This window comes from Equus quagga, chromosome 13 (genome assembly GCF_021613505.1).
Source record: "Equus quagga isolate Etosha38 chromosome 13, UCLA_HA_Equagga_1.0, whole genome shotgun sequence".
NCBI lineage: Eukaryota > Metazoa > Chordata > Mammalia > Perissodactyla > Equidae > Equus > Equus quagga.
In genome coordinates, this window is record NC_060279.1 from 101,086,468 (window position 1) to 101,111,585 (window position 25,118).

General features: G+C 58.5%; 2 protein-coding genes across 3 annotated transcripts; both read right to left on the minus strand.

Moving 5' to 3' along the window:
* Positions 1 to 121: 121 nt before the first annotated feature.
* KMT2B (lysine methyltransferase 2B) lies at positions 122 to 19,973 on the minus strand. Of its 2 annotated transcripts, XM_046681100.1 has the most exons (37): positions 19,494 to 19,973; positions 18,297 to 18,369; positions 16,021 to 18,050; positions 15,671 to 15,784; positions 15,434 to 15,584; positions 14,896 to 15,175; positions 14,679 to 14,734; positions 14,154 to 14,432; positions 13,770 to 13,864; positions 13,396 to 13,494; positions 13,141 to 13,254; positions 12,853 to 12,999; positions 12,659 to 12,754; positions 12,072 to 12,189; positions 11,419 to 11,532; positions 11,077 to 11,261; positions 10,913 to 11,002; positions 10,717 to 10,821; positions 10,510 to 10,583; positions 9,822 to 9,937; positions 9,634 to 9,725; positions 9,415 to 9,552; positions 8,518 to 8,676; positions 8,166 to 8,286; positions 8,010 to 8,088; positions 7,748 to 7,908; positions 6,489 to 6,716; positions 5,111 to 6,407; positions 4,932 to 5,021; positions 4,750 to 4,856; positions 2,085 to 2,222; positions 1,925 to 1,999; positions 1,647 to 1,824; positions 1,239 to 1,346; positions 1,039 to 1,122; positions 791 to 920; positions 122 to 698 (listed from the first exon to the last, which is right to left on the minus strand). In XM_046681100.1, exons 1-37 carry the CDS (start codon positions 19,854 to 19,856, stop codon positions 423 to 425), a joined length of 8,160 nt encoding a protein of 2,719 aa, XP_046537056.1. In that variant the 5' UTR covers positions 19,857 to 19,973; the 3' UTR covers positions 122 to 422. The 2 variants fall into 2 exon arrangements, with proteins under 2 accessions (XP_046537056.1, XP_046537057.1); XM_046681101.1 differs by lacking the exon at positions 18,297 to 18,369 and having other exon boundaries at positions 19,494 to 19,624.
* Positions 19,974 to 20,895: 922 nt separating this feature from the next.
* Positions 20,896 to 23,658, minus strand: ZBTB32 (zinc finger and BTB domain containing 32). Its single transcript, XM_046681229.1, has 5 exons — positions 22,409 to 23,658; positions 22,084 to 22,157; positions 21,905 to 21,973; positions 21,617 to 21,781; positions 20,896 to 21,434 (listed from the first exon to the last, which is right to left on the minus strand). The coding sequence occupies exons 1-5, from the start codon at positions 23,293 to 23,295 to the stop codon at positions 21,154 to 21,156; spliced, it is 1,476 nt and encodes a 491-aa protein (XP_046537185.1). The 5' UTR covers positions 23,296 to 23,658; the 3' UTR covers positions 20,896 to 21,153.
* Between the last annotated feature and the right edge of the window lie 1,460 nt (positions 23,659 to 25,118).

The window sequence follows — 25,118 nt, forward strand, 5'->3', positions numbered from 1 at the left end:
CAGTGGCCTCTCACCTACCTTTTGAGGCTGATGGGCTTCCTTGGCTCAGGATGGGTGGGGGGCACGGAGAAACAGAAGCTCCTACCTGCCCCCGGCACCATACAAATGGGAAGACAACCTCTCCAAACATTGACAGACTTTATTGTGGGGGGTTCCCACCAGGGATCCCACCCTCTTAAATAAAAAAGTGCATAGAAAAGAAGGGATTTAGAAACCTTTGTACAATATCTACATCCTGGGCCCCCAGGGCAGAAAGGGGGCGATTGCTGGGTGGGCTGGAGGGGTGGTGGCAGGGCCCTTGCCACCTGCATGCCCACATCCACCCTGAACATGAGGGTGGGGGTGAGATGCTCTGGGAGGGACTAGGGAGCCCCCAGGCTAGGGGCAAGATGGCAGCGGGGGCGTGGTGGGCAGCCACGGCTTCAGTTAAGGAACCGACGGCAGCGCTTGGCGCCACAGTTGCAGGGCAGCTTGTTGCTGGCATCCTCGATGGGGAACTTGTAGTCATAGGTGAGCTCCTCACCACGCAGGATGCGGCGGAGGGCAAAGATGACGATATGCTTCTGGCCCTCCACGTGAATGACTCGAGAGAAGCAGTTGGGCTCACATGAGTGGTTGATGAAGCGGGCGGCGTTGCCATGCATCGTGGCATCCACCACGTCAAAGTCATCCATACGGAACATATAGCACCCAATGCCCTACAAGGATAGGGTGGGGGCAGTCAGGTGCTCTGTTCCCATGGGCAGGCCCTGCTTCACCCACCTCATTCCCATCACCTGGTGGAGCCCACCTTCCCATCGTAGAACTTCTCCCGCTTGTCAGTCAGCACAGAGCGAATGACAATACCAGAGTACTCAATGACCATCTCGCCAGCATCGATGTTGCGCTTACAGAACAGGCCCCGCCCATGGATGGCAGATCTGCAGGGTAGGATGGGCAAGGGCGAGCTCAGGGGGCAGGGGGATGGAACCAAGGCAGCCCCACACCAGGGTGCCTGTCCATCCACCCAAGGGGCATCCTCCCCCCAACCCCACTAACCTGTAGACACCCACAGCTTCCTTGGATGTCTTCTTGAGGTGGCGAAAGCGCATGGCCATGGGCAGCTCCAGGCTGGTGGCACGTCTGGTGAGGGCAGCAGTGTCACACAGGCTGGTATCCAGGAATGACCTCTCTTGCCCCTGGTCACCCTCTTTAGGACCCTTCCAGACCACCCCCAGCATCCTGGCTGTCCTCTGTACCTGGTTGACCTGAGCTGCACCTCATCCTCTTCCTCGTCACAGGTGGCTCCCTCAGGGAGCACCCGGTGCTGGGAGGCCAGGAAGTTGAACATGTCGAAGGTGCACTTTCTGCAGGTGGGAGGGAGGGAGGGAAGGAGGGAGGTTCACAGGCATTCCTCCAACCACATGGTACCCATCTATTCTTTGGCCTGGGCCTGCTGCTGGCAGGGCAGGAGGAATACCGCTACGACTGAAGACACAGTAAAAGGGGAATGGATGGGGTTCGTTCTTCTGATGTGAACTCTAGTGCCTTGAGTGGCGGAGGGTCTTCTCCCCAGGCCTCCATCTCCAATCTGTATGGACTTGTCACACCCTCAAGAACTCGCACAGAGCTCCTCCGACCCAGGCATCGTGCCCCAGCCCTCTCACCGGAGATAGACCTCGGCACGGGCTGCCCCATGAGGGTTCAGGGGTGGTTCTTCCTGGCCCTCTCCCTGCTGGTGGTAGCGGAACTTATAGTGCTGGCAGCGCTGGGCCCCGGGTAGCTGCTCTGCCAGGAAGATGACAGCATCGTGGTGGATGCCAAGGAGCCTTGCCCCACTCATTCCTGCGGAGTCAAAGGTGAGGACACACAAATCATGTCAGAGGCCCATCTTGCCCTCAGGGAGTCACCCCAGGCCCCAGAATCCCCGTGGACCCCCACTTACCACTAAAGGAGAGATGTCTAAGCCGGGCATGCCCTCGGGCCTCTTGAACCTTCTCAATCAGAGTTCTCCATGCCCCTGAGAAGAGGGCAGGTAGAGAGCAGCGTCAGGCTGGTGTTCTATGGGATACCTTCCCTCCCTGTCATTGCTACTTCCAACTCACCCTCCAAGCTCTCTGCTTCCACGCTGAACCCATCCTCACTGCTGATCTCAAAGCGCAGATGCGGGCCAGCCCGTTTCGGGGCCTGGTTCTCTTTGTCCTCTGGGGATGGAGGCTCTTCTTCAGAGCTCGAAGCCTCACCTGGTCCCAAGGAGGAGGTCAGAGTAGGTGAGGATCACCCCTCCTGGACTCAAAAGTCCCTGGTTCCCCACTACTCCCCCTTCCTCCCTGAGCACAAGGCACAGGTGCTCGGGCTGAAGGCCCGCCTCCTCCTCTAATTGCCTGGCAAACCCTATAGAACAGACATTACTTTTTTCTAAAGGGCCTGTGGTCCCTTTTCTGTAGGACTTCTTGCCTAGATGGGCAGTTCCACAGAGGCCTGGAGTGTTGTGGCTCTGCAGGACACACTTAGGGCTTACTCAAACCCAGTCTACCATAAATACCCCTCATTCTGCTGTTTCTCACACAAAATTAAAAATACTAGAGAATTAGATTTAGCACATGTATCTTTTTATATGCAGCATGTTTCTGTGAATACTACAAATGTATTATTACATAGGTCCATACTCAAAGAATCAAGTATATGTACATTATGAGCTACTTGAGAGATTTCTCAGGGGCTAAAGATCTTAGAGCAGACAGGACTTGCTGATGGGAAGAGATGGCGATATGAGAGAAAGGGGGGTCAAGGACAACTCTGAGGTCTGGGGCCTAAACAACTGGAAGGATAAAACTGCCACTGACTGAGATGGTGATGATGTTGGGGTGACAAGGTTGGGGTGAAGGTCAAGAGCTCAGTTTGGGACACACTGAGTGTGAGATTCTTCTTAGAAAACCTTCCCTTGCAACTTGCTGATGGAGATGGTGAGCAAGCAGCAGGTTATAGAACCGTGGCTAGCAATCTGGGGGCTATCAGAATTAGAGCTGGGATTTGGAGCCATGAAGCTAGACAAGAGCACCTGGGAGTTGAGTGTACAGAGAGAAGTCAAGGTGAGGGCCCGGGGACATGCCAAAGTTGACAGGTTGGGGCAATGAGGAGGCAGAACCAGAGAGGTGAGGAGAAGGCTGGGGTTCCAGAAGCCAGGGAAGAAAGTGCTTCAAGGAGGGAGGGATCAGTGCACCAAATGCTGCTGCTGGCTCCCACAGGATGCGGACTGAGGACTGACTACTGTATCTGGGTGGAGTGGGGGGAACGGATGTTTGAGTGGAGCTCGCTTTAGGAGAGGTGGGGCTCACACGGTTGCATTTTCTCCCTTCACTGCTTCTCTGGGCCAACCTGCCTAAGTGCCTTCCCACCCTCAAGCAAGCCTCCAAACCTGATTCTTACTGTGTGACCCACATCATCTCCAGGCCTCAGTGTCCCTGGGTCCAGCTCTGACAACTTACGCCACCTCTTTTTAGCCTTCTTGCCTCCATCTGCTCCCTGAATATAACAGGCTGACTCCAGGGGCCTCGCCCAGGCACTCTCATTGCCTTCTTCCTCACAATGCTCCTTCCAAGCTGCAGTGTACTTGCTAATGGGAGTGTCTGTTTCCTCTACCAAAATGTGGTCTTGGTCCCTGAGTGCAGGGACCTGTCTACGATATCCTCATGCCATCTCCCACCCCCATAAGTAGCCTTTCAGTTAAGCAGTCTCAGCCTACCTCACTCCACTTCCATGCTCAGCAGCTAAGCTCCACATAATGAGAAATTCCACACATTGGGGCCACAAGAAATTTCAAGCCTTAGGCTGCTTAATTACCGGCTTACTTGGCTGCAGCCCACTCCCTCTCTCACTGTCCACGTGACCAACAGAATACTGTACTTCCTTCCAGCCTCACTGAGTCCGCCAGTCAAAACTGCTCCAAGTGCCCTACCCTGTGTACTGACGTCCCTCACCTTTCCTCCACCCTCAGGAGTCTCCTAGTCCAGCCCCACCGCCATGCCTCCTGCCCCCTTTTTCCATCCACGAGCCCCCTTAGCCTTCATCCTGGGCTTTGCTGTCTCAGCCCTCACACCAAGCCCTCTAAGCTGCTGCCCCACCTCCTCCTCTCAGACTCTTAGCTGAGCTTTTTGGCGTGATGCCTAGGTGTTGTTTTGGCTTCCTTATCAACCACTGTCGTCAATTCTGGACTCGGACACACATCTCCCCCTCCCTGTACCACCTGATCAATATGGCACACTGATCCTAGAACCCACATGCCTGGTGTCCTCTGTGGTACTGGGGCTGCTGGTTACTCCCTTCTCAGGGTCTCTTGAGACACCACTCTCCTCTGACCTCCTTCCTACTGTTCTTGTCCCTCCTCCGGGTCCTAGGTGGGCTCCATCCTCTCTGGACCTCCAAAGACTTCATCCTTAGCTTCACGAGGTACCTAACCCTCTGACCTTGGCAGACTAGGCTCTGAAGCCCTCCCTTGGGCTCTTGGGTGTGCTGGACAGGCCCTTGCAGAACACCTGTCACATCGAGCTGAAACTTCCTCTCTCTCTCTGTTTCTGCCATAGGCCATAAGCTCCCCAAGGGCATCTCCAAAATTCTAGCACCCAGACACGGGCTTGTCGTACCCAGGTAGGTACACAGTGTGCAACATTCAGTGGAGGATCCCTGAAGTGGGCCGTTCTGTATCCGTTGGTCCCCAAGCTGAGGCAAGCACAGGGAAGCAGGCAGTGAGAGGGAAAGGCCGGGCCCTACCTGAGTAGTGGTGCCACTGGGACTCAAGCAGCAGGTCAGTGGGACCATCGGGGGCTCGGGGAGGACCACCTTCTGGAAGTGGCAGCAGAGACCGGTCCTGGAGGGGCCTGTGAGGAGAGACCTGTCAGAAGGGGAGAGGGAGAGGTCCCAGGGCCTCCAAGGAAAGAGGCCTGGCCACTCACCTTGGGCTTTCCTCCCCAGTGGGCTCCCCAGGATCATCCAGATCGAGAACTCCACGCACTGTGGGCGTTTTCATCCTCACTCGGCTAAACCTGGTGGTGGTGGGGGAACTGTGAGAAGGCTCAGCTGCCTTCAGCCTACCTCTCTTGCCCACCTCCATGGCCTCAGCACACTCACTCACCCGCTGCCACTAAGCCCTGAACCCTGGGGGAAATCCTCCAAGGACTCTCCATCTTCCTCCAGCCGGGGTGTCTTGCTTGGGGGAGGAGCTGGTGGGGAACGGCCAGAGAAGGTGGATACCCTCTTGACGCGGATGGCCTGGCGGGGTGGGCTGGGGGGCCCACTGCTCAACACCAGCGTCAGTGGAGGGGGGGGTGGAGGGGGGGTGGGGCGGACTACTCCCACCACTGGCAACACACTCAGCAGGGGTCCTGGGGGCAGAGTCCAGGAAGCAGGAGCCGTGGGGGGAATGGGAGGGGGCAGAGGCGGCTGCTTCACTGGGGGGGAGACAGGCTCACCCTCCCCAGCCATCTTCACAAACACTTGCCCCAGCTTGTTGACAAGGATGATTTTAGACGTGGCAGGTTTGGGGGGCTCTGGGGCAGGGCCCAGGCTCAACACCCGGACCCCTGGGGCCCCAGGGAGCCAGGCAAACGTCCGAGTGGGGTCAGCTGGGCTAGGGGGCAGGCCTTGCGGGGGCTGGCTGCCATTGGCCAGGGGAGGTGCTGGGGGGAGTGGCTCCTCTCTGGGCCCAGTACCCCCCTCCCCAGGCCCCGCTAGGTTCTTCAAAACAAAATCCACAATTTCTGACGGCAGGTCCTCAGGAGGTCGAGCCCTGTCCCCTGCAGCCCCGATGACCCCAGCCCGGCCTGCTCCCGGCCCTGAAGGAGGAGTCCCCTGGCCCCGAGGCTGCTGGACTGCCTCAGCCTCGCTGTCTGTGCCATCATCCACTCCGTCCAGCTGTTCGATGCGAGGGGCTCCAGGGAGGGCGCTGGGGGCCAGGGCAGGGCCAGACACCACAGTCACAGGGAAGTGGACGTAGCGGGGGGTGGGGCTGGCCTCCTCCTCTGAGCTGTCCTCTGGGCCCCCGTGGCTGCTTCCCATTGCCCCTGCAGCCACAATCTCTTCCTGGAAGGGCTCAGTCCCCAGCAGGCTGGCCGCAAAGTCCAGGTCAGCAGCACTCAGTCCTGACACCACCTCCATGTCCTCAAAGTCTGGGCCCAGGTCTTCAGCGGGTGGTGGAGGAGACGGGGCCCGGCCAGGGGGAGCCAGCTCCCCTGAGGTAGGTGTGAGGGCTCTAACGACTGAGGTAGGAGGGGGCACCCTGAGCTGAGGGGAAGTTCTGAGAGGGGGAGAGGCCCGCCGTGATGGTGGCAGCCTGGGGGTCAGGGGACTGGGACGACGGGAGCGTCTAGGGGGAGCTGGGAAGTCTGGGTCTCCCACTGTAGGGATGTGGTGGGTCAGAGAAGACGGACTTCCTGTGGGGGGAAAGGTCATTGTCAGTCAGGTACTCGTGCCTCACCTGCCCCACCCCTCCCCGGACACTCCCAGATACTCACCGGGGGAGGGCAGGGGTCCAAAGGAGACACCCCCCAAGGGCCTCCGGGATGGTGAGTAGTTGGGCACTTTGATTCGAGCCCCCGAGAAAGAGCGGGGGACCGAAGGAGGAGCGCTGCTTGGATCTGGCCGAAGAGTGGAGTCCAGGTTCTGAACAGGCGAGTGGTGCTCAGGAGCTCCCGGGGTAAGAGCATCTGTATCTGGTGAGGGGTCCACATGATCTGGGGGCTCTAAAGAGGCCAGAGAATGACATCAGGGCTGGCAGGGGCTCTTTGTCAAAGCCTCTCCTCACATGCCCTCCCTTCTTTTGAACACACTGCACCTTCTCCGCCCTGCCCCGAACCCCGACACAGCACGCACTTGTTCCAGTCATCACCTAGCCCCCAAACTCCTTGGTGGCATCTGCAAAACCCACACACACTTGGGTCAGGGTCCCCTTCTGACCTTTCCTCCCCCATCCTTTGCCATCTCCCCTCTTCCTGGCTGCCTACTGCTTCCTCTCTGATTCAGGCCCCACAGGCCACAACGGGCCCTGTCCTCTGTCCAGCATGGCCAGTCCTACCACTTTCTGACCTGCTCTGCACATCCCTACCACACCAAACGCATCTGCCCCATCCTGGAGCTGGCGGCTCCCCATTACCTGGCTCCACCCAACCTGTGCAAGCTAATCTCTGCTGCTTCCTCCCAATGTTCCCTTGTTTGCAGCCAGAACGGCTCCACCCTCCTCCCCTCTCTACTCCATGTCACACTCCAACCTGGAACACACCCTTTACTCACAAACACAATGCCAGCTTCTTCCTCCTCCCATTAAGTCCAAATGGCCTCTCCCCCTTTACCAGTCTCCAAGCCCATTCTTTGCTCTGTGCTACCCAGCTCTTAGCTCCATCCCTCAGTAGCAGCATGGCTGTGAGGGTGCCAGTTTGGGAACTGAGCAGATCCAGGTTCGAGTCCTGGCTCTACCACTACATTACCGTGGAGAGCAACTGCTCTTTCGAGGTGCAGTACAGCGTGACTTGTACCTTCCTCAGGAGGCTGTGGGGAGCGTTACATAAGCATGTGCCCCAAGTCAGGTGGCCGAAAATACTTCTTAACTTGTCCAGCAGTTACCACTCACCCCCCCATAAGCAGGCAGCACAGTGCTCTCGCCTCAATTCCTATGAAACGCTGAGCACAGCCCCTGGCACATAATGCACAGCCATTAAGTTCTTTGATAGTGCCTTTACAACAAATGGAACAAAATAAGGCAGTTCCAAGGGCAGACCTGACGAAGGGGCAGGGCTGTGCACAATGGTCTGGTTCTCCTCCGCTGCCTCCAGGTGAACCGGCTCTTCCCTCGGCCCCCATGGCCGATACTCCAGTATTCGGCACCGATACCAGCAGCGCCGCCGAGCATCCACCGTGCTCCAGTACAGACGGGAGCACCTGTTAGGTGGGCGTGTGAGACAGGAGGGTCAGGATAATTTGGGAAAGGGGACCCAGTCCTGAAGTCCTCCAACCCTACCAATTACCCCTGGGCTGCTCACTGGTAGCCAACGGGAAAGAGCCGTCCCTCACAGTCCGAGAGATCAGACAGAGTACCCAAGGAGTCAATTCGGATGGAGCCTGTGGTGCAGAGAAGAGGTCAGGAGGGTGGGACCAGGGAAGGTCAGGAAGACCAGGGTAGACAGCAAGTGGCTTACCAATGAGCACATTGATGGCATCAGGTTCGAGTCCCGTCAAGAATTTTCGTTTGAAGTTGATGCCCTCGAAGTCTACGTAGACTCGGCGGAGAACATCAAAACCATCAGGGGTCACGATCTCCTGGGAGATGGGTGGCAAATGGGGTGCTGGATTGGTGGGGGTTGGGGGGACGCAAGGGAAGGCTCTTTAGGCAGGGGCTGGAGAGGTGGGGGCTTGGCTAAAGAACTTGGGGAGAACAAGGAGACACTGAGAGGCAGCAGGGCCAGGCCAGGCCTGAGGGGCTGCAGGGGTCCCTGATTGGAAGGGGAAGAGAGTGCAGTGGGGAGCTGTCTCCCTCACAGTCTAGTCAACCTTGCCATCCAGCAGGTCTGTGTGTTTCTGGCAGAAAACTTTCTTGTCGTCCTGGAAGATGCAGTAGCTGGCCCGGGCACACATGAAGTGGAAGTTGCTGAGGCAGGAGGAAAGGCAGCATCCCACCGTGGCTCCAGGCTTCAGGCAGAGCTCACAGCGCTGCGGGTGGAAGGGGCTGCTAAGGGGAGAAGCCAGTGACTGGGGCCAGGGCCTGACGCTTAGCATCGCTGTCCTGAGACTCTCCTTGGGTCCCTGTCAAGCCCAGCACCTTGCACAGAAAGGCACTCACCAACATAACCTCTTCCCTAGCTGCATCCAGGACCAGGTTCACATCAGAACTACTTAAGAGTTTTTGAAGCAGTGTTGCAGTAGGGAGAAAAATAACAACAGCTAACACTTACTAAGCGGCACTTACCATCTGTCTCGCAACATTCTCATGTGGAACCTGCACTATTTCGTTTACTCCTCACATCCACCCCTGCGGCCGGTAACTCCATCCTCCCACCTCCTGACGGTGAGCTTGAGGCATTCTACAGTTCCTGACCCAGCGGCCACACTGTGGGGGGGGCTCTAACCCAGGCAATACCTCACCTCACGGGACGCAGGAAGAGCTAAATGCCATCCTGTCTGGAGAGCCTCTGCACAGGTTCAATCAATAGGAGGTCTTCTAACTTTTAGTCTGCCTGGCTTTAGGCCCAGATTATGGCCCAAGGGCACAAATAGGAAAAAAGCCTCTATCATTGCAGCACCAGATTCCTGGGACAACTGAAAAAAGTACCTAGGACCCGCAAGAAAGGACATGCTGGGGTAGAGACTTTGAAACAAGAGCTCTCTCCACTAGGAGGGGCCCTACCCAAGACCCCGAGGGCTGCCCACCCTCCAGGCCCATGCCCTCACCATCTGCCTTCCTCGAGCCACAGCAGCGTGTACATTCTTAAGGGAACCATCGTTTTCCTCAAATACTTCGGCTGACCAAATGGCACAGTTGACATGTGTCCACTCATTCTGCCCGATGTACAGAAGCCGCCCCGCCTCCTGGGGCAGAAGAGGAGTGGCGTGAGGGGAGGACCCAAGGACCAGGCCCCACCACCTGGGGCTTCATGCAGTAGCCCTCACCTTTGAGTCCGCATCCCCATATTTGAGGCAGAGTGCACACTGACGGGGGTCCTCCAGGTGTGAGAAAGCAGCTGGATCCTTGCCCTGGAAAGCTAGAAGGTGTGTGGGAAGGGATGTTCAAGAATCAGGACCCGGAGCCTGGTCCACAAACTCAGGGGCTCTGGCTTCCAGCCCCTACTTCCAAATACCTGCTGAGGGGTCCCCTGGAGGCTGCCCTGATTCTGGAGTCTCTGGTTCCTGCTGCCTCCATTGAGCGTAGACATGGTCCAGGGAGGGGGGCAACACAGCATTGGGAAGGACTCCACTGTGGACAGGAAGGATGAGCATCTGACACATCTAACAAGAGTGGCTGGACTGGGGCCCACCCACAATCTCAGCCTAAACATGCCATGACACCCTTTGTTTTCTCTCCACGTAGCATTTTTCTCAGTCTCTAGAACAAGCCAGGTGCTCTTATGCCACCTGTGATACACGAGATACTGTTTCTCATGCCTGGAATCCTCTTCCTCCACATCTCAGCTCGGATGTCATCTCTTCTGGGAAGTCTTAGGCCCCAGGCTCCAGCAAGCACCTCCTCTGGACTCCCACAGCCCCCTGGGCTTCCCCATCACTACCCTGACAGTCTGGGTCATCAGTGCCTGCCCAGCTCCCCAAAACTGGCTTGCTCAAAGTAGAAACAGAGTGAGAGCTAACTATACAACCTGGTCTTTGCTAATCTGGAACTGCTGGGGACTCTCATCCTGGTTCCACCCCCGCCAATCCCAGACCCTGACTCTGCTCTTCATCTAGTTTCAGCCCAGCCTGACTCTGGATTCCCAGGTGCCCTGGCCTTTGCCCTCACTCCCTGGTCCCCTCCTGCTACCCAGCCTTGCTCACTTTGGCAGCCGGGTACTCCGTCGCCAGTACTTGGGGTCGTGGGCGTCGAACCAGCCGAACGCAGACTCTAGCAGCTGGGGAGTGGGTTAACAGGATGAGAAGGACTGGCTTCCCCAGGAAAGCTGGCAGGGGCAGGGTCTGGAGAATCCACTCTCTCCTCCCCACGACCACTCAAGCCACCCTAGAGGCATCCCCCAAAGAGCTCACCTTCAGTAGGAGCCCCTTTGTCTGGCCTCCAGCCCGATGCTCTGGGGTCTCCCCTTCTTCTGAGTGTCTCATCAGGATGCCCACCACGTCCTCCATAAAGCTGTGCTGTAAGGGGGTTTGTCAGGATCCAGGCCCCTACCTCAACCCTGGCCCTCTGTTCCTGGCACCCACCTTTTCCTCTCAGTATCCCACTCACCACGGACTTGTAGTGGCCTTCCTCAAAGCGCTGACTCACGGCTTGCAGATCGCAGGGCCCTGGGTGCAGCTGCTTTCCATCCTGCCCACACTGCAGAGAGGGGAAGTTAGCAAGGCTGGTGCTGGGCCTGGCCCCACCCCAACCTGCCGCCCGAGCCCCCAGACCTGGGTGCACAGCAGCAGTGGGCCCGCCACCTTGGAGCTCAGCAGGCCCTGAAGCACCTGGCGCAGGCCCCCCTGCAGGGCCCCACTCAGGGCCTCTCGCCAGCGTGGGTGCGTGGCCCCAGCACACGGTCCACAGGTGTACAGCACCGAGTCTGGTAGCCCCGAAAGGATCTCATAGTCTTCATCTAGAACAGGCCAGAGCAGGAAAGGAGAGAATGGTCTGGGAGCATGTGAGGACTCTCAGTAGCCCATAGATCACCTGTCCTCTGAGGGCCTGGGGTGGGGGGTAGGACAAGGATCCCCACAGGGCAGAGATCGAACTCCAGGGATCCACTCACTCACCTGAAAGTCCCTCGCACTTGGCATGCACCCAGTGGTCACACTGTGCGCACTGCATCATCTTGCTCTCATAGTCGTTGTCTTCATAGCAGCGTGTGCAGATTGGGCAGTAGTTTCCTGGAGGAAGAAGGAAAAAGAAAGCAAGTCAAGTGGGGCTGGGGCCACTACCTGCCCTCAGAGTCCCTATTAGGGCCTGCCATCCCTTGATGGCTGCATGGGCTGCCTCCATTATGCCCCATTTTGGGTCCCTACTATTCCCACAAAGCTGGCTGAGGACAATGCTTCTTTACCAACCCTGTAGCCCTAACACCTCACAGACAATAGGGTTTTGCTAAACATGCTGCCTAAATAAATATGGAAAGCCCAGGCTTTCAAAGTGCTCAGTGGAGACCTGAGGTTCCAGGAGGCATCTCAGGGGCCACCATGAGGTGGGGTCCCAGGCCCTCCAATGCCACTGCCCACAGTAGACACAGGTGGGGCTGTGTCCCTCTATGTAAGGGACTGATGGGCTTCTGTGGAAGAGGACCCTGAACAGAAAGAAAGGTTCCATGGCTAGAAGAGGGGGTAATCCACAAGAAAAGAGCATCTGTCTGTCTAGGAGCCTGGCCCATTCCCCGGTGGCCCCTCAGGGCCCAGGTCCCCTGCCAGGTCCCCACCTTTCTCAAAGAGCTGGGTGCACCTGGGGCAGAGGCTGTAATCTCCAGACCACTCGACGTCCCAGTTCTTGCCTGGAGTCGCCCCACAGCTCTTACAGCGCACGCAGGCTGAGCAGATCTGGGGGGGCAGGGCCACGTTAGGGGGAGTGCCAGGCACTAGGCTGGAGCAGTGTGAGGGGGGATGGGCAAAGAGGAGTAGACGGTAGGCAGGAGACAGATGAGGAAGGGTGAGTAAGAGGAGAAAAGGTGTGGGGAGAGATGAGAAAGTGGAGGAGGGAGAGGAAGAGAATCAGAGCAGGAGAGGAATGAAGTGAGCAGACTGGCGGAGGGACACAGGGAGGAGAGGACGTTAGGCTTGAGCAGGGGATTGTGCCCAGGACGATGGCATCCATGAGCCCCTGAAGCTGTTACGTAAAAATTCTCCATGTAAATTGTGTCCACGAAATTTTGAAAAGAACACCTTATGTTTAACAAGCTCTCTAAGGACCTCCAGCTCCCCCTCCTCAGGGGAACGCTGGCCTGAGCAGGTCTAGGGTGTGGTGGCATGAGGTAGAGCTCACAAGCAGGCACGTGGCCTTGTCTCTCACCCAGTGGCGCCGTTTGCGTGTGGCCCGGGTTGGGTAGCTGGGCCCCAGGCAGGCTGGGTGGTAAGCGTGGCGGCAGCGCTCACACTCCAGGAGGTGCTGTTGGATGAGAAAGAGAGATAGCAATGCAGAACCTACTGGAATAGGAATATTCTTCTCTTCCACGCCGCCACCAGCCCCATGGCCTGTGCCCAAACCTTGGAGCCTCGGCCTTTGCGCCCACAGACATGGCAGAACTTGCAGCGGCGGCAGCACCAGGTGTCATGATGTTGGGGCAGGGGCCGCTCTGCCTCCTCCAGGCAGAATGGGTGGAAAGGGTCACAGCACACTTGGCAGAACACCAACTGGGTGTGGGAAGAGTGAATGATGGGCACAGCGTGAGACCAGGAAGCCAGGGAATAAGACTCTGCTGAGAGGGCCCAAGAAATCAGGCAATAAGGGCCAGTGAAGACTTGTGGGGCTGTGAAAAAATGCAGGGATCCAACCTCATGCAGGCCTTTGCTGGCACACAGCAAGCACACCATCGGTGGGCCCCCTGGCACAGAGGTGAGCACACTTAGGCCGCCCATCAGCCACACGTTCTCCAGGTCACAATCCTCCTGAGGGAAGAGAGGACACGGGATCAGAGAGCAGCCAAGAACAGAAGCCAGATCCATCCTTAAAGCCCTGTCTTCTTGGGAACAATCAATAAGTTTCTTCCAATCACAGTTGCTACCCACCCCGACCCCTCAATGCCATACCTTAAAGTCCACACGGACCCGGTGCACACCATCAGGGGACTTCTGTTTTCCAGTCCAGCCATTGGGGAAAGAAGCAAAGGGGCCAGGAGCCAAAGCATCCTAGGGAGGATCGTGGTGGTCAGAAGGCTGCCAGCCCTACCCTTGGCAGACTTGTCTCCTCACTGCCCTCGCTCCCAGCCTGCCCAACCCTAGCTTTTGCCCAGATCCTTTGCCTTCCAGGACAGGCCTGCCTCACCCCTCAGGGCCTGTCTTCTGGTGTGCACACACCACGGCACTCAGGTGAGCAGGTTACCCTGACTTGCCAGGAAGCTCCTGGAGGGCGGGAGCCATGCCTTCCACAGGGCTCAGGGTTCTTGGTGTGGGGCCATGCTGACCTTGTCCAGGCGCCTTCGGGCCTTGAGCTGCAACACAGGCTGCAGGGTGGGTTTGCGGGGCCGGCTCTGCTCCTCAGGTTCTGGCACTGGCAGCTCTAGGCAGGACACATGAGCAGTGAGGTTCCCCCTCTTCAACAACTCCCAAATATTACCTGGTCCCCAGGGCCTTCTTGAACTAACCAAGGTCCGTTAGGATGACTCTTAGGCCTTGCTCAAAAAGCTACTGAAAACCTCACACACCAGCTCTCCCTGTCTACCTAAAACTACGTTCTTCTCTGCACTCAGCTACTTTCTCCAGCATACTGATAGAGCCCTGGGTCTGGGGTCCCTTCCATGCAAAAGACGCAGGACTGACTGACAGAAGTAGCAACAAGCAATTCGCACCATTCTCTCGAGGGGTCCGACGCCGGGGAGCAGGGGGACCCCCGGGGTCCGAGTCGTCCGAGTCCTCGAAGATATCATAGGAGGGTCGCTGTTTGACGCAGCGCCGGGCTGACTTGCGCTGCAGTAGGAGGGAGTCCTGCTCCTCCGGCCCTGGGGGGGCCACCACCTCCTCCCGGGGCCCCCCAGCTCCCGCCCCCCGGCGTGGGCCTGGAGGACCAGGGGAGGCCTCAGGAGATTCATCGGAATCCCAGGGCAACAGCGTCTTCACTATCGTCCGGCCTGTGGGAACAGGGGACTTGGTAGGATCTGAGCTCAGCCAGGGACATGGGACATCGGGATGGAGAAAAGCCAGAAAAAAGTGGGGCAGAAGAGAACAAGTATGGGAGAAACCAAAGCACACGATGGAAAAGATGACAAGGATGGTGGACTGCAAAGACAAGGGGAGATGAGCAAAGAGAGCATGGTTTCCCCATACCAAGAATCTAAACAAGGCTGTATAAAGAAACGCTCCGCAAACCTCGTTACCTTTTTTAGCCAGCCGTTCCATCTTCCGAGCCTCTATCTTGTCGCACTTCCGGTATCTGGGGAGGGGAGCAGCACGTCACCAGGGTAGGGGACTGGTGGTCTGGGGGAAGAGAGGAAGCTCTCCACAAGGATGCCAATCCCACTGCTCTGGCAAGACAGGAGGCCTGGGTGACTGACAACCATGGGTGGGAATGGAAGCTGCACCCCAGCTACTCACACACAGCACTGCTTCTTGGTGTTGGGGCCTCCAAACTTGGGCTTGTCCAGGCAGTTGACACAAGACCCACAGTCCTGCACACGCAGGCAGCCCCGACACTGTCCACACCGTGCCATCCGCATCTTCTTGCCATGATGGGAGGGCAGAGAGCGCCGGGGTGTATGGGCCAGGGTCCCTGCGGACCCTGCAGGCTCTGAGTCTCCCCCAGCCCCTGCTGACTCCACCTTTCCCCGCCGGGACCGTGACGGGACACTCTCGGTCTCAGATGCTGATGAAGTATCTAGTGCAGCGGAGAGGAGGGGATGGAGCCTCGAAGACACCTGCCCTTCTACCTCACTTCCCTCTTCTCCCCTAGATTCCATTCAATCAGCCCGCTGGCCCCTACTTTCCCATATTGCTCAGGTTCCAGGTGCCCCCAAACCTGCTCTAAGACCTCGCACTTCAATCCCCTTGTCACCTAACCCCAAGCACCCACTCTGCTCTCATTCCCCGAACTTGACACAGCTGTCAAATCTCCCCACAACACACCCACCCCTACCCTCTGTTGCGAGGTCCTGCCGATCCCGGAGAGGGAGAGCACTCAGGCGGGGGACGTCTTCAGGCACCATGGCCCGGGCCTGCCCCAGGGCCACAGCAGCATGACGGCAGACGTGTTTGATGCGGGGACCTTGCACGGGGGACTCAGGGCCCTGGGGGAGAGAAACCACGTGTGGCTAGCTGCCCCTTGTGCTCCTGCAACCAGCCTTCCTCAGACAGCCCTCCTCCCATTCCATACCGATGGTCTCTCTCTCTTAATTTCCACTGATTCATCTTCAGACCTGACAGCAGCTCTATCTGAGATCTGCTTGACAGTCCCCATGACCTCCTCCATCTGCCCTCCAGGGCTTGGCTAGGGGGGAATAAACAGGGTCAGAGGCTAGAAAGTGAGGAATAATGGGCTGGGGGAGTACCATGGGGGAGGGAAGGGGCCAGGAAAGGAACACAGGAAGCTGAGGGACGGGAGAAGAACTGGCTCTGAGGGTTCCCTGCAGGGCTGGGGGCTCTAGGGAGGAGAAGGTTAAGGGGCTGCAGAGAATCGAGGCTGGATGACTCGGTGCAGGGGCCTGGCCAATGCACCACGCTCACCGGCATCAGAGAAGCCACCTTCTGCTGCTGCTGCTGGTCGATCTTGAATAGCTGCACCTTGGCTCTCTTGAGGAGGCTGAACATTTTCTCCTCCACACCAGACAGTGGTAAGGAACCCAGACCTGCAATCCGGGGCTTCTCCAGGGGTGATGGCTGCTGTGGTGGTGGCGGTGGCTGCAGCTGTAACTGTGGCTGCAGTTGTGGCTGCTGGGGTGGTAATGCCTGGGGCAGCAGCTGGGTTTGCAAGGCCTGCAGGGGCTGCTGTAGCTGAGCCTGAGGCTGCTGCCCATTGCTCGGAGTTGGAACCGCAGGAGGGGGCACCTCAGCCTTAACAGGAGTGGCAACCACCGGGGCGAATCGAGGCAGACTGAGGTGGTTGGTACGGCCCGCTGCCCGTGGCTCAGGCTCAGCTGGAGAATCATCAGCGGGAGGAGGCTCTGGCTCAGGGGCTTCAGGGGCCCCAAGAGGAGGAGTAGTAAGCACCGATTCGTAGATCTTCAGGTGGGCTTCGCTTGGGGTAAACTGAGGGGCCCGAAGGAGCAGGGGCCTCCGGGATGGAGTGACAGGGGCAGGAGGTGGGGGTGGGGCTGGTGGAGGGGCTGGGGGAGGAGGGGGCAGCTCCCGGGTCAGTGAAGTCCAGCGAAATGTGGGTTCCCTCAGGATGGACCGTCTCTTCTCAGGGAGTGGTACTGGGGTAGATGGGGGAGTTGGGGCATGAGGTGGAGAGGGGGCTGGTGATGGTTCCTGGGGGGCAAGTGGGGAGACGGCAACGGGAGGCCGCAGAGTAGGTGAGACCTCCACCTTTAGGGGTTTGGGGGGATCTTCATCCATAAATCGCCGGGGTGTCTTGATGACACGGGAAGAGCGGGCACTCACCACAGGCATAATAAACTGCCGGATATTCTTCAGGAAGGTGGTACTTTTGGGGGCCACAGTGGGGCTGTCTTCCAGAGAGCCTCCTGTGGTGGTGGTGCTGGGAGCTGGAGTGGGAGGAGAGGTGCCCTCCGGCCCTGCTCGAGCAGCTTCCCGCTCTGCCCGCTGGCTGGGAGTCAGGGGAGGCCGGCCCCTCTTCCTGGAGCATGTAGCTGGGACCACAGGAGGAGGGGATTCCTCCTGCTCCTCTGGGGCAGGAGGTGGTGGAGGGGATGGTGGGGGTGGAGGGGACACTGGGGGTGGGGGAGGGCAAAGTGGGGATGGAGGAGATGTTGAGGTGGGTGGGAGGGGTGGAGGAGGTGGAGGGGCTGGAGGAGTCAGGGGTGGTGATGGCAGCTTTGCCTCTTCCTTTTCCTCAGCTACGCTCTCCTCTTCCTCAGCTACAGCTTTCTCTTCCTTCTCTTCCCCTTCCTCCTCGTCTTTCTCCTCTTCTTTCTCCTCCTCTCCCTTTTCCTCCAGCTTCTGCTCCTTCTTCCAGCAGGGGCCCTCTCCCTGTTCAGACCCAATTCTTCCTTGGGGGGCATCCTGCCAGCTTTCTTCATGTGGATCTTGACCCTGACCTGATTCAAGTCCCAAGGACAACTGTCCCATCTTCACTTTTTTGGCCTTTGAAACAAACTTGATCACGAAGGGGAGCCCTCCTCGGCCTCGGCCCCTGCCTCCACGACCTCCTCGCCCAGACTGTCCTCCACGCTTGGGGGTCCCAGGTCCTGGGCCGGGCCCCTCCTTGCACTTCCAGCTGCCAGTTCGGTGTTTTACTGGAACCACAGGAGGTGGTGGCTCAGGTTTGGGGATTGTCACAGCTGCTTCTGCCACCACTACTGCTTGCTGCTTTTTCCTGCAGGGGCCTGCTGGCCGTCCTGGGGGCCGTCCCCGAGACCGACGGGGAGTGGAGGGCTCGCATGCCCGGCTCCGGGGAGCTGGGGGTGCCTGGGCCCGCCGGAGAAGTTCAGTCAGTGCCTGCACCATCCGTTCCGTGCCCTCCTCACCCCGTTTCCGGGCAGGAGTCTTTGGGGGGGTAGGAGCCACATCTGCTAGGCGAGGAGGCGGAAGGGGGGTCGTCTTATGCTTGCGGCCCCGACCTCGGGGGGCTCGACCTAAAAGGAGAATAGGTGTGGGGAGATGGGTCAAGCTAGCCCTGCAGACTGAGGAAGGCACTCCAGGAGGGCAGGGACTAAGTCTTACTTGTCTTGTTTCCCCCACAGCCCAGCCTAACTTGGGCTCTGAACACAGAACACACTCGGTAACTGATGGAGACTCTAGTGGAACAGGGAAGAGCTGACACGAGGAGTGAGAATAACATTCCTGTAAAACTATACAGGTAGAGTTTCCCCATCACTCACCTCGCTGGGATCGGAGCGCAGAGCGCAGGGAACTGGGGGCCACATCTTCATCTGAATGAAAACCCTGAAACTCCTGATTTAGGGGACCAGGGGTGGAGGGGAGAAACAGCAGTCAGTGCCAAAGCCCTCTTGCCATCTGAGACTCAGGTATTGAGGAATCTCCCCAGCTTCCCCCCTAACGTACCCCTGCCTATTTACAAAAGAACTACAAAGACAGGATGGTGAAGGGAGTAGAAGACAGGGTTTCTCCCTAAGGACGGAGGCACAGGGCACTGTGAACCCCTACCCCTGTGCCAGACCACAGCAACACTGCCAGCAGGTTCGCTGGCTCAGAAGGGAACAGCATAGGGTCTTCTCAGGCCAAGCAGTAGGCTACCCTTAAAGTGCCTCATGCTCCAACTCAGACAAGTGGGGCCTCCGTTTACACTCTCTCGGGCTGTAGTTTTTTTTCTTAAATAAAGATGGGAATAGAGGCACCCAAGCAGGCTCTGTTTGTGTGTGTATCAAATGGTTTATCATGTTAGGATCCACCCTGAGCCCTCATGTGGCTACAAACTGTCCTAAGTAATACAACCCACACCTTCCTGCCTTTTCTGAGAGGCTGGGGATAAATCCTGAGCTGAACTCCGACCAGCTGGAGTGCCCAGTCTCAGCCTTCGTTCCATTTCTCTTCGACCTGTGCCCCCAAGAGGAGGCTGTCCACCACTCTCTCCTCCCTTCACTTTAGGTCAGAAGAGGAATTGGGGCACTGATAAAACTAGGGATGTGGCAGAGGCTACGAGGCCGGGCGGGGCAGCCTACGGGTGAGTGCCCAGAGCCCTGCCTGGGTCCACTAAAGCCACGCTGCTCCTGTCAACCACCACTGGTTGGGCATGCAGTCCCCAGAGCCTCCTCGTCCACCTCTACAGCCTTCGCCTTGCCAACTACCAAGAAGGATCAGCCAGGACTCTTCCGCAGCACCCGTCTCGGGCCCCAGCGCCCAGCTGCAACCCGGGCTTCTCTATCCACTTTCCGAGGCCCCTTCCACCGACAGCTCCGTGCAACCTACCTCCTCCCATGCCTATTGCCAGGGTCTCTTCCCTCCGCAGGGGCCCTGAGGACCCCGCTTCGCCACGCCACCCCTCGGGGCCACCCAGACCCCTGCAAGCCCCCGGCCTCTGCCCCGCCCGGCGCTGGGGACGCCTCCGACTGCCTCACCTCATCGTCGGATTCCCCGTCACTGCTCTCCTCCTCCGGCATGCAGCCCCGGCTCGGGCCCCAGCCCCGGCCCCGGCCCCGGCCCCTGCCCCGCTGGACGCGCGGGCCGGCCCACAGGCGGCGGAGCCGGCGCAGGCCCCGGCGGAGCCCCAGCAAACGGAGCAGGGCCGTGTCCTCCCCGGGCTCGGCTCCGCCTGGCCCCGCCGCGCCGGCGCCGCGCCGCAGAGCTACCCGCACTCTCTCGGCCCCGCTGCCCCGTCCGCCGCGGCCCCCGCCCCCGCCGGGGCCCCGCGGCCGGCCCGGGAAGCGGCCCCGCGCGGAGCCAGGCCCGGGGCAACTGCCGCCGCCCGCCGCCGCCGCCATCTTGGCACCGTGAGAGGGGCCGGGGAGGCGGGGGGAGGGGCGGCCCGTGCGCAGGGCCGGGGGGAGGGGAGGGAGAGGAGGGGCGGGGCGGCTCACTCACGACAACAACCAGCGCCGCCGCGGGGTCGGCGGGAGCCGGGGGCTGGGCCGGCCACGCGCGGGGCACCACGGGAGCCGGAGTCCCGGGCAGGTCGGCCGTCACCCCGAGACCGCGCCTGAAGTGCATAGACCCCCGCGACGCGGGCGGAGAGGGGTGAAGCGCAGGGCCCTAGGGGAAATGTAGTCCAGGCACCTCGCTCCTTCCGCCGGGAGCTAGGGCCGCGAGACCTGGGACTCTGGGGTCCCGACCCAACCCAGAAAGCCATCCCCCACCGGCCGCTGGGAGGTGTGGTTCTCGCCCCAGATCCCTCCCATTGTTCTTGTCGAGGCCACCGGCCCGCTTGAACTACCACTCCCAGGGTGCAGTGAGCTTCGGACCCTGGGAGCCCCGGAGACACTGGGAAATGAAGTTTGCCGCTGCAGGAGGCGTGGGCTGGGGAAGGGGCAACGGCAAAGGGTTAGTCTCAGTTCGAGGCGTGACCCGGTGGCCGTTTAGCACAGTGTGGAGGGAAGATGCCGGAGAGGCCGCAGCCTTGCAGCACTTGTGCTGAAGGAGAGAAGGCAGGTGGCCGAAAGCAGGGCGGAGCACGCATTCCTCTCGACCCCGGGGCACAGGGCTCGGGCTGACTCAGACTCCGTGCGCTGTTGCTTGCTGTGGAAGGGGCGAGCAACTTGGCTTCCCACAGCCTCCCTTCACAGGGCTTGCTGCTAAGGCAGCCTGGACACCGATCCCTCGCGGCCTGCTGCCTCCCGGGTAGGACGAAGCCCCAGGAGATGGAGGAGGCGGCCACTGCGCCGAACAGCGGACGCACGGCCACCAGGGGCCGCTACAGGACCAGGGGCAAGGCTGGCCACTCCCCGGCTCCCACCCCAGACTACAGCCTGTACTTGACTTTCTTGTCCTGAGAGGAGGGCACAGGAAACTCTTTATTTTGGTGATGAAATCGCCAGTCCCCGCACAGTTAACCTTCACTAGTGCAAACGTCACTGCCCTCACCCGACACGGGCTCGCTGGCCCAGGATTCTGCGGCCTGCCATCGTCTTGGAGAGGGCTCTCGGCGCCCTTCCTGCAGCGCTTCTTGGCCGAATGGGCTAGGCTGCCGTAGCCGCGGTGCTGGATCAGAAGCCAGCCCGCCGGCCTGTCCTTCATTCTTTAATTGTACTCTTGGCTGAAGCCAAAGGAGCTACCGACACCCGGTCAGGTGGTGGAGGAAGGAGGCCTACAGGGAGAGGTCGAGGCCCGGGATGGCCTCGAGGAAGAGGAGGAGTAGAGGAAGGTGGAGCGAATGGTCCATCCAGGCGGGAGCTGACTGGGCGAGTGGCCGCGCATGTGCGCCTGCATGGAAGCCAGGCTGGGGCAGCCGGCCTGGCACAGAGGGCAGCGGTAGGGTGCAGCCCCATGCGTCCGTAGGTGCTTGGTCATGGCGGAGAAGTCCCGGGAGCGCTGGGGACAGAGGCTACAGGAGAAGGGCTTCTCTCCTAGGGCAAGTGGAGGGGAGGCCGGTGAAAGAAAGAAGGGAGTGAAAGCTGGCCTAGGGGTAAATCAGGGCAACTAGGTAAGGGAGTTGCATGGGAGCCAGGCACACAGAGAGGGACCTAGGAACCAGCAGACTGGAGTTTGGAAGGAAGCAGACAATTCACACTGGGCAGGGCGCCCATACCTGTGTGAACTCGGTAGTGCGTCTCCATCTGATGCTTCAGTGAAAACCTCTTTCCACAGACAGAACAAGAATAGGGCCTGGACCGAGCAGGAGGGGGCAGGGTAGGGTGCTGGCAAGATGGATGGCCTACTGTGCCCACATGACCCACACAAGTTGCAAGTGTACCTGTGGGGACAGAAAGGCAAAGGAGGGCAGGACTGGAAATCCCAGAGCCGGATCATTGGACACTCAGGCAAGACATCAGGTGCTACACTGGGGCTAAGGCAAAAGCTCCCTCACCCTGCTCACCTGTGTGCCTCTGATCAGACTCTTCCGTCTCCCCAGGGCTGAGCTGTGTGGGGCCCTGAGGGAGGGAACCTGGAGAGAGCAGAGCAAAGTAGGGGCCCTGTTCAGGCTGTACTCCTGGAGCCCCAGTGCCAGCCAAGAGACCATGTTATAGGGTTCATGCAGGGCAGTGAGGAGCTTACCTGGGGTTGGGCTGGAGGAGGCCAACTGGTTCTGGCTCCAGAGCCCTTTGGGGAGGTTCAGGGACAGTGGGATCCTAAGGGTGGGGGAGGGAAGAATTATAGCCATGGCAAAACCTGGGATTGTGGCCAATCCCTTCCTGGGGAGGGAGGTGTCATGGGTCCTCCTCAGGGGCTGGGCTCTTGCTTCCCCTTTGGTGGGAGCTTCTTGTCCTATCCCCAGCTCAGGAAATGTACAGTAGAGATAAGAGATTTCACCCATCACTGCTGCCTCTCCTGAGCCACTCCCTCCCAGCTTGGAAGGTCTTCCATGATGCTGTTCACTCACCTCTGGTCCTGAGGCCAGAGCTCCTGCCAGGTTCCAGTGATGGGGGTGCTATGGGAGTAGGGAGTGCCATATCTGGGCGGCAACAGCAGGATGCTCCACAGGGCAGGCTGGCCCTCCCCTAACCAAGGGGCCTCAGCCCACCAGGGCCTAGGGGTGACGCTGGTTTGGAGGGAACTTGGTGGGAGAAGGGGGCCAGGGAACTCCTGCAGACTTTCCTCAGAGCCCCCTGGAGTCTCCCTCACCCACATGATCACTTCTTGCTTCCCATCTACTCCCCCACGGCCAACAGGGAATTGGTTGAGTTTCTCCTTTAATCTCATCTGCTCCCCCTGGCTCTCACTCGTTGCCTCTGCCATCTCAGGGTTCTCTCTTGTTGGCCTGTGCTCATGCAATGTCTCCTGTTCTGTCCCACCAGCTCTAATGAACTTCTCTGGTCTCTGCTTCTCTCCAAGGCCCCCCACTCCTCTCTCAGAACCCCTTGTGAGTTTCTCTGGCTCCTCCTGCTGTTCCTTCAGTCCTGGACCCAGCTCTTCTCTAGCCCTGTCCCTTCGAGCCCTCCTGCATGCCTCTTCCAGGGACTGCACCCCCAAGGTCCTGGCCGCCTCCTCAAGGGGCCCCAGTTCCCCAGGTTGCAGCTCTACGCTCTCTCCATAAACAAAGTACAGAAGCTGGGCAAAGGTGGAAGGGCTGATGCCTTTCACCAGAGCCCAGCGGCCCCTGCGGCCCAGGTGCTGGCTCGCACCTGCCAGCACCAGGCTGTGGGCAGGGAACTCTTGGCTCCCCACAGTGATCAGGGTATCACATAGTGCTGGCCGGAGGCTGGCTGCTAGCCGTACCAGCCGATCAGAGCCATAGGGGCTAGACAGTCTCGTTGGGGACAGGGGCATTGTGCCTTGCCTGGGTACCAATTTTAGAGGTTCTGAGAGAAAGGCCACAGTGCAGGGTCCGTGGTGGAAAGGGGAGGGAGGAACAGCATAGTCTCAAGCCTGTGGAGGGAAGGGGAGAGTGAGTGAGTTGCTGGTTCTGGATCAGAGCTCTCTGTCCTGAATAGAGCAAATAAACTAAGCCAAGAGAGGGCCTGAGCTTATCCAGAATCATAACAGAGCCTGGGGGTGGGGTGGGGAGAATGGAAATTAGACCAGATTCAGGACTTAAAGAGCAAGGACCAGGCAGTTAACAACTATATCAAGTAGTGGGTTTAAGACTAGTATAGATGGGTCCTGCCAATTGGCAATCTCTGACTTAAAGGATGGCAGACGCTGATACTTCTTCTCCAAGCCCCTCTGCAGGGAAAACTCTGAGCAGACCAGGCTTTCCTCATTCCAGACAAAGAGATCACCATGAAACCCTGTCAGCCCTAGCAACTAGGGATGGAGCAAGACGTAGCTTCATGGGAGAGTTTAGAAAGCTAGTACTGTCCTCTCCCCACAAGCCCATCATGTGGAACTGAGGGTCCTGAGAGGCAGAAAGGGCAGCAAGACGGGTCATAGTTGACAGGCTCTAAGGCATCAATCAATCATCTCCCTGAGGCTGAAGCTTCTAGAGCACATTCTCAGAGATGGAGCTGGAAGAGACCAAAGACTCCCGTCCAGTGAGTTAAGAGAGCAGGTGCAGAATCCACAGGAGAGAGAAGGCTCCCGACCTAAGGATGGAGGGAGGCTTTGGAGAAGACTTTGATGCCTGAGGAGGCGGGAGAAAGGGAAATGGGAACTGTAGAAGGGGAGGCTATTTCCTCTCAAGATTAGGATAAGGAGATGGTTTAATTTGGTTTTTCATGAGCCAAGAGTGAACAACAGAAAGACACAACCTAACAAGGCAGAAGTTTATCACACATCAAAACCACCACATTGGCTTTTAAGAAGAGACTTGGAACCTAGATACCAAGAGACAGACCTAAGTGTCTCTGTGCCCAGCAGGCATATTCCTAGGTGTGGGCTCACAGTGAGGAAGGACCCTTGAGGGAGGGAGGATTACCACTTGGACACCTCAGGGAGAGGGCCACAGGTTGGCAGGAAGTGGACAGAAAGGGGGCTAATGGAAGGAAAGTCTCAGCTAGGGAGAAGCAACCACTCACCAGTTGTAGCTTCCTCCTGGACACCGCATGCTCTGAACTGCTGTTGGGGCTCCTGGGGCCCCCCCTGGAGCTAGCCCCGCCCCTGACCTCACAGTCTTCCATTGGGTGTCCCAAGTATCAGTCTGCCACAGTCCCCCAAGGGGGTGTGGTTTTATACTCTTGGCTCTGCTTCACCCCTCCAGGAGAGACCACTCCCTCTACCTCTTGAATCCAAGCATTCTGCCTCCTCACCTCCCATTTTTTTAATTTCATATGTGAACTTCTAGAGTCAAAGAAGTGTGTCTGAGGCAACAAGAACTCTGGACTAATCAGACCTCATTTGAGTCTCATCTCTGCCATTTACTAATTGAGTCACCTTGGGCAAGTCACTTCTCTGAGCCTCAGTTACCTCATCCGTGAAATAGGGATAACCTCTGCTTACCTCATTTGGAGGTGGGAGTGAGGATGAAATGACATGATGAATGTGAAAGTGGTTTGTGTGTACACAGCATCATTCAAATACTATTAGTTCTATTTCTTCAAGGGGTCATTAGAGCTCTAGCAGCTGGAAGTTGTTTCTACTACCTGAGAAGTAAAAAGGACTGAATCATCTGGCTTCCAAAGAGAGAGTGAAGGAGGGCCAAAAGCATGCCTGAC

What these genes read in the sequence shown, in the direction of transcription:
- KMT2B (XM_046681100.1), bottom strand. Translation starts at nt 19,856, where the DNA reads ATGGCGGCGGCGGCGGGCGGCGGCAGTTGCCCCGGGCCTGGCTCCGCG. An exon ending in ACCAAGAAGCAGTGCTGTGT is followed by an intron (nt 14,735 to 14,895) that starts GTGAGTAGCTGG and finishes TCCCCTCCCCAG; the next exon opens with ATACCGGAAGTGCGACAAGA. An exon ending in CAGACCTGCTGGATGGCAAG is followed by an intron (nt 8,287 to 8,517) that starts GTTGACTAGACT and finishes CCCATCTCCCAG; the next exon opens with GAGATCGTGACCCCTGATGG.
- ZBTB32 (XM_046681229.1), bottom strand. Translation starts at nt 23,295, where the DNA reads ATGCCCCTGTCCCCAACGAGACTGTCTAGCCCCTATGGCTCTGATCGG. An exon ending in CTCCTCCAGCCCAACCCCAG is followed by an intron (nt 21,974 to 22,083) that starts GTAAGCTCCTCA and finishes TGCTCTCTCCAG; the next exon opens with GTTCCCTCCCTCAGGGCCCC. An exon ending in GTCTGATCAGAGGCACACAG is followed by an intron (nt 21,782 to 21,904) that starts GTGAGCAGGGTG and finishes CTGTCCCCACAG; the next exon opens with GTACACTTGCAACTTGTGTG.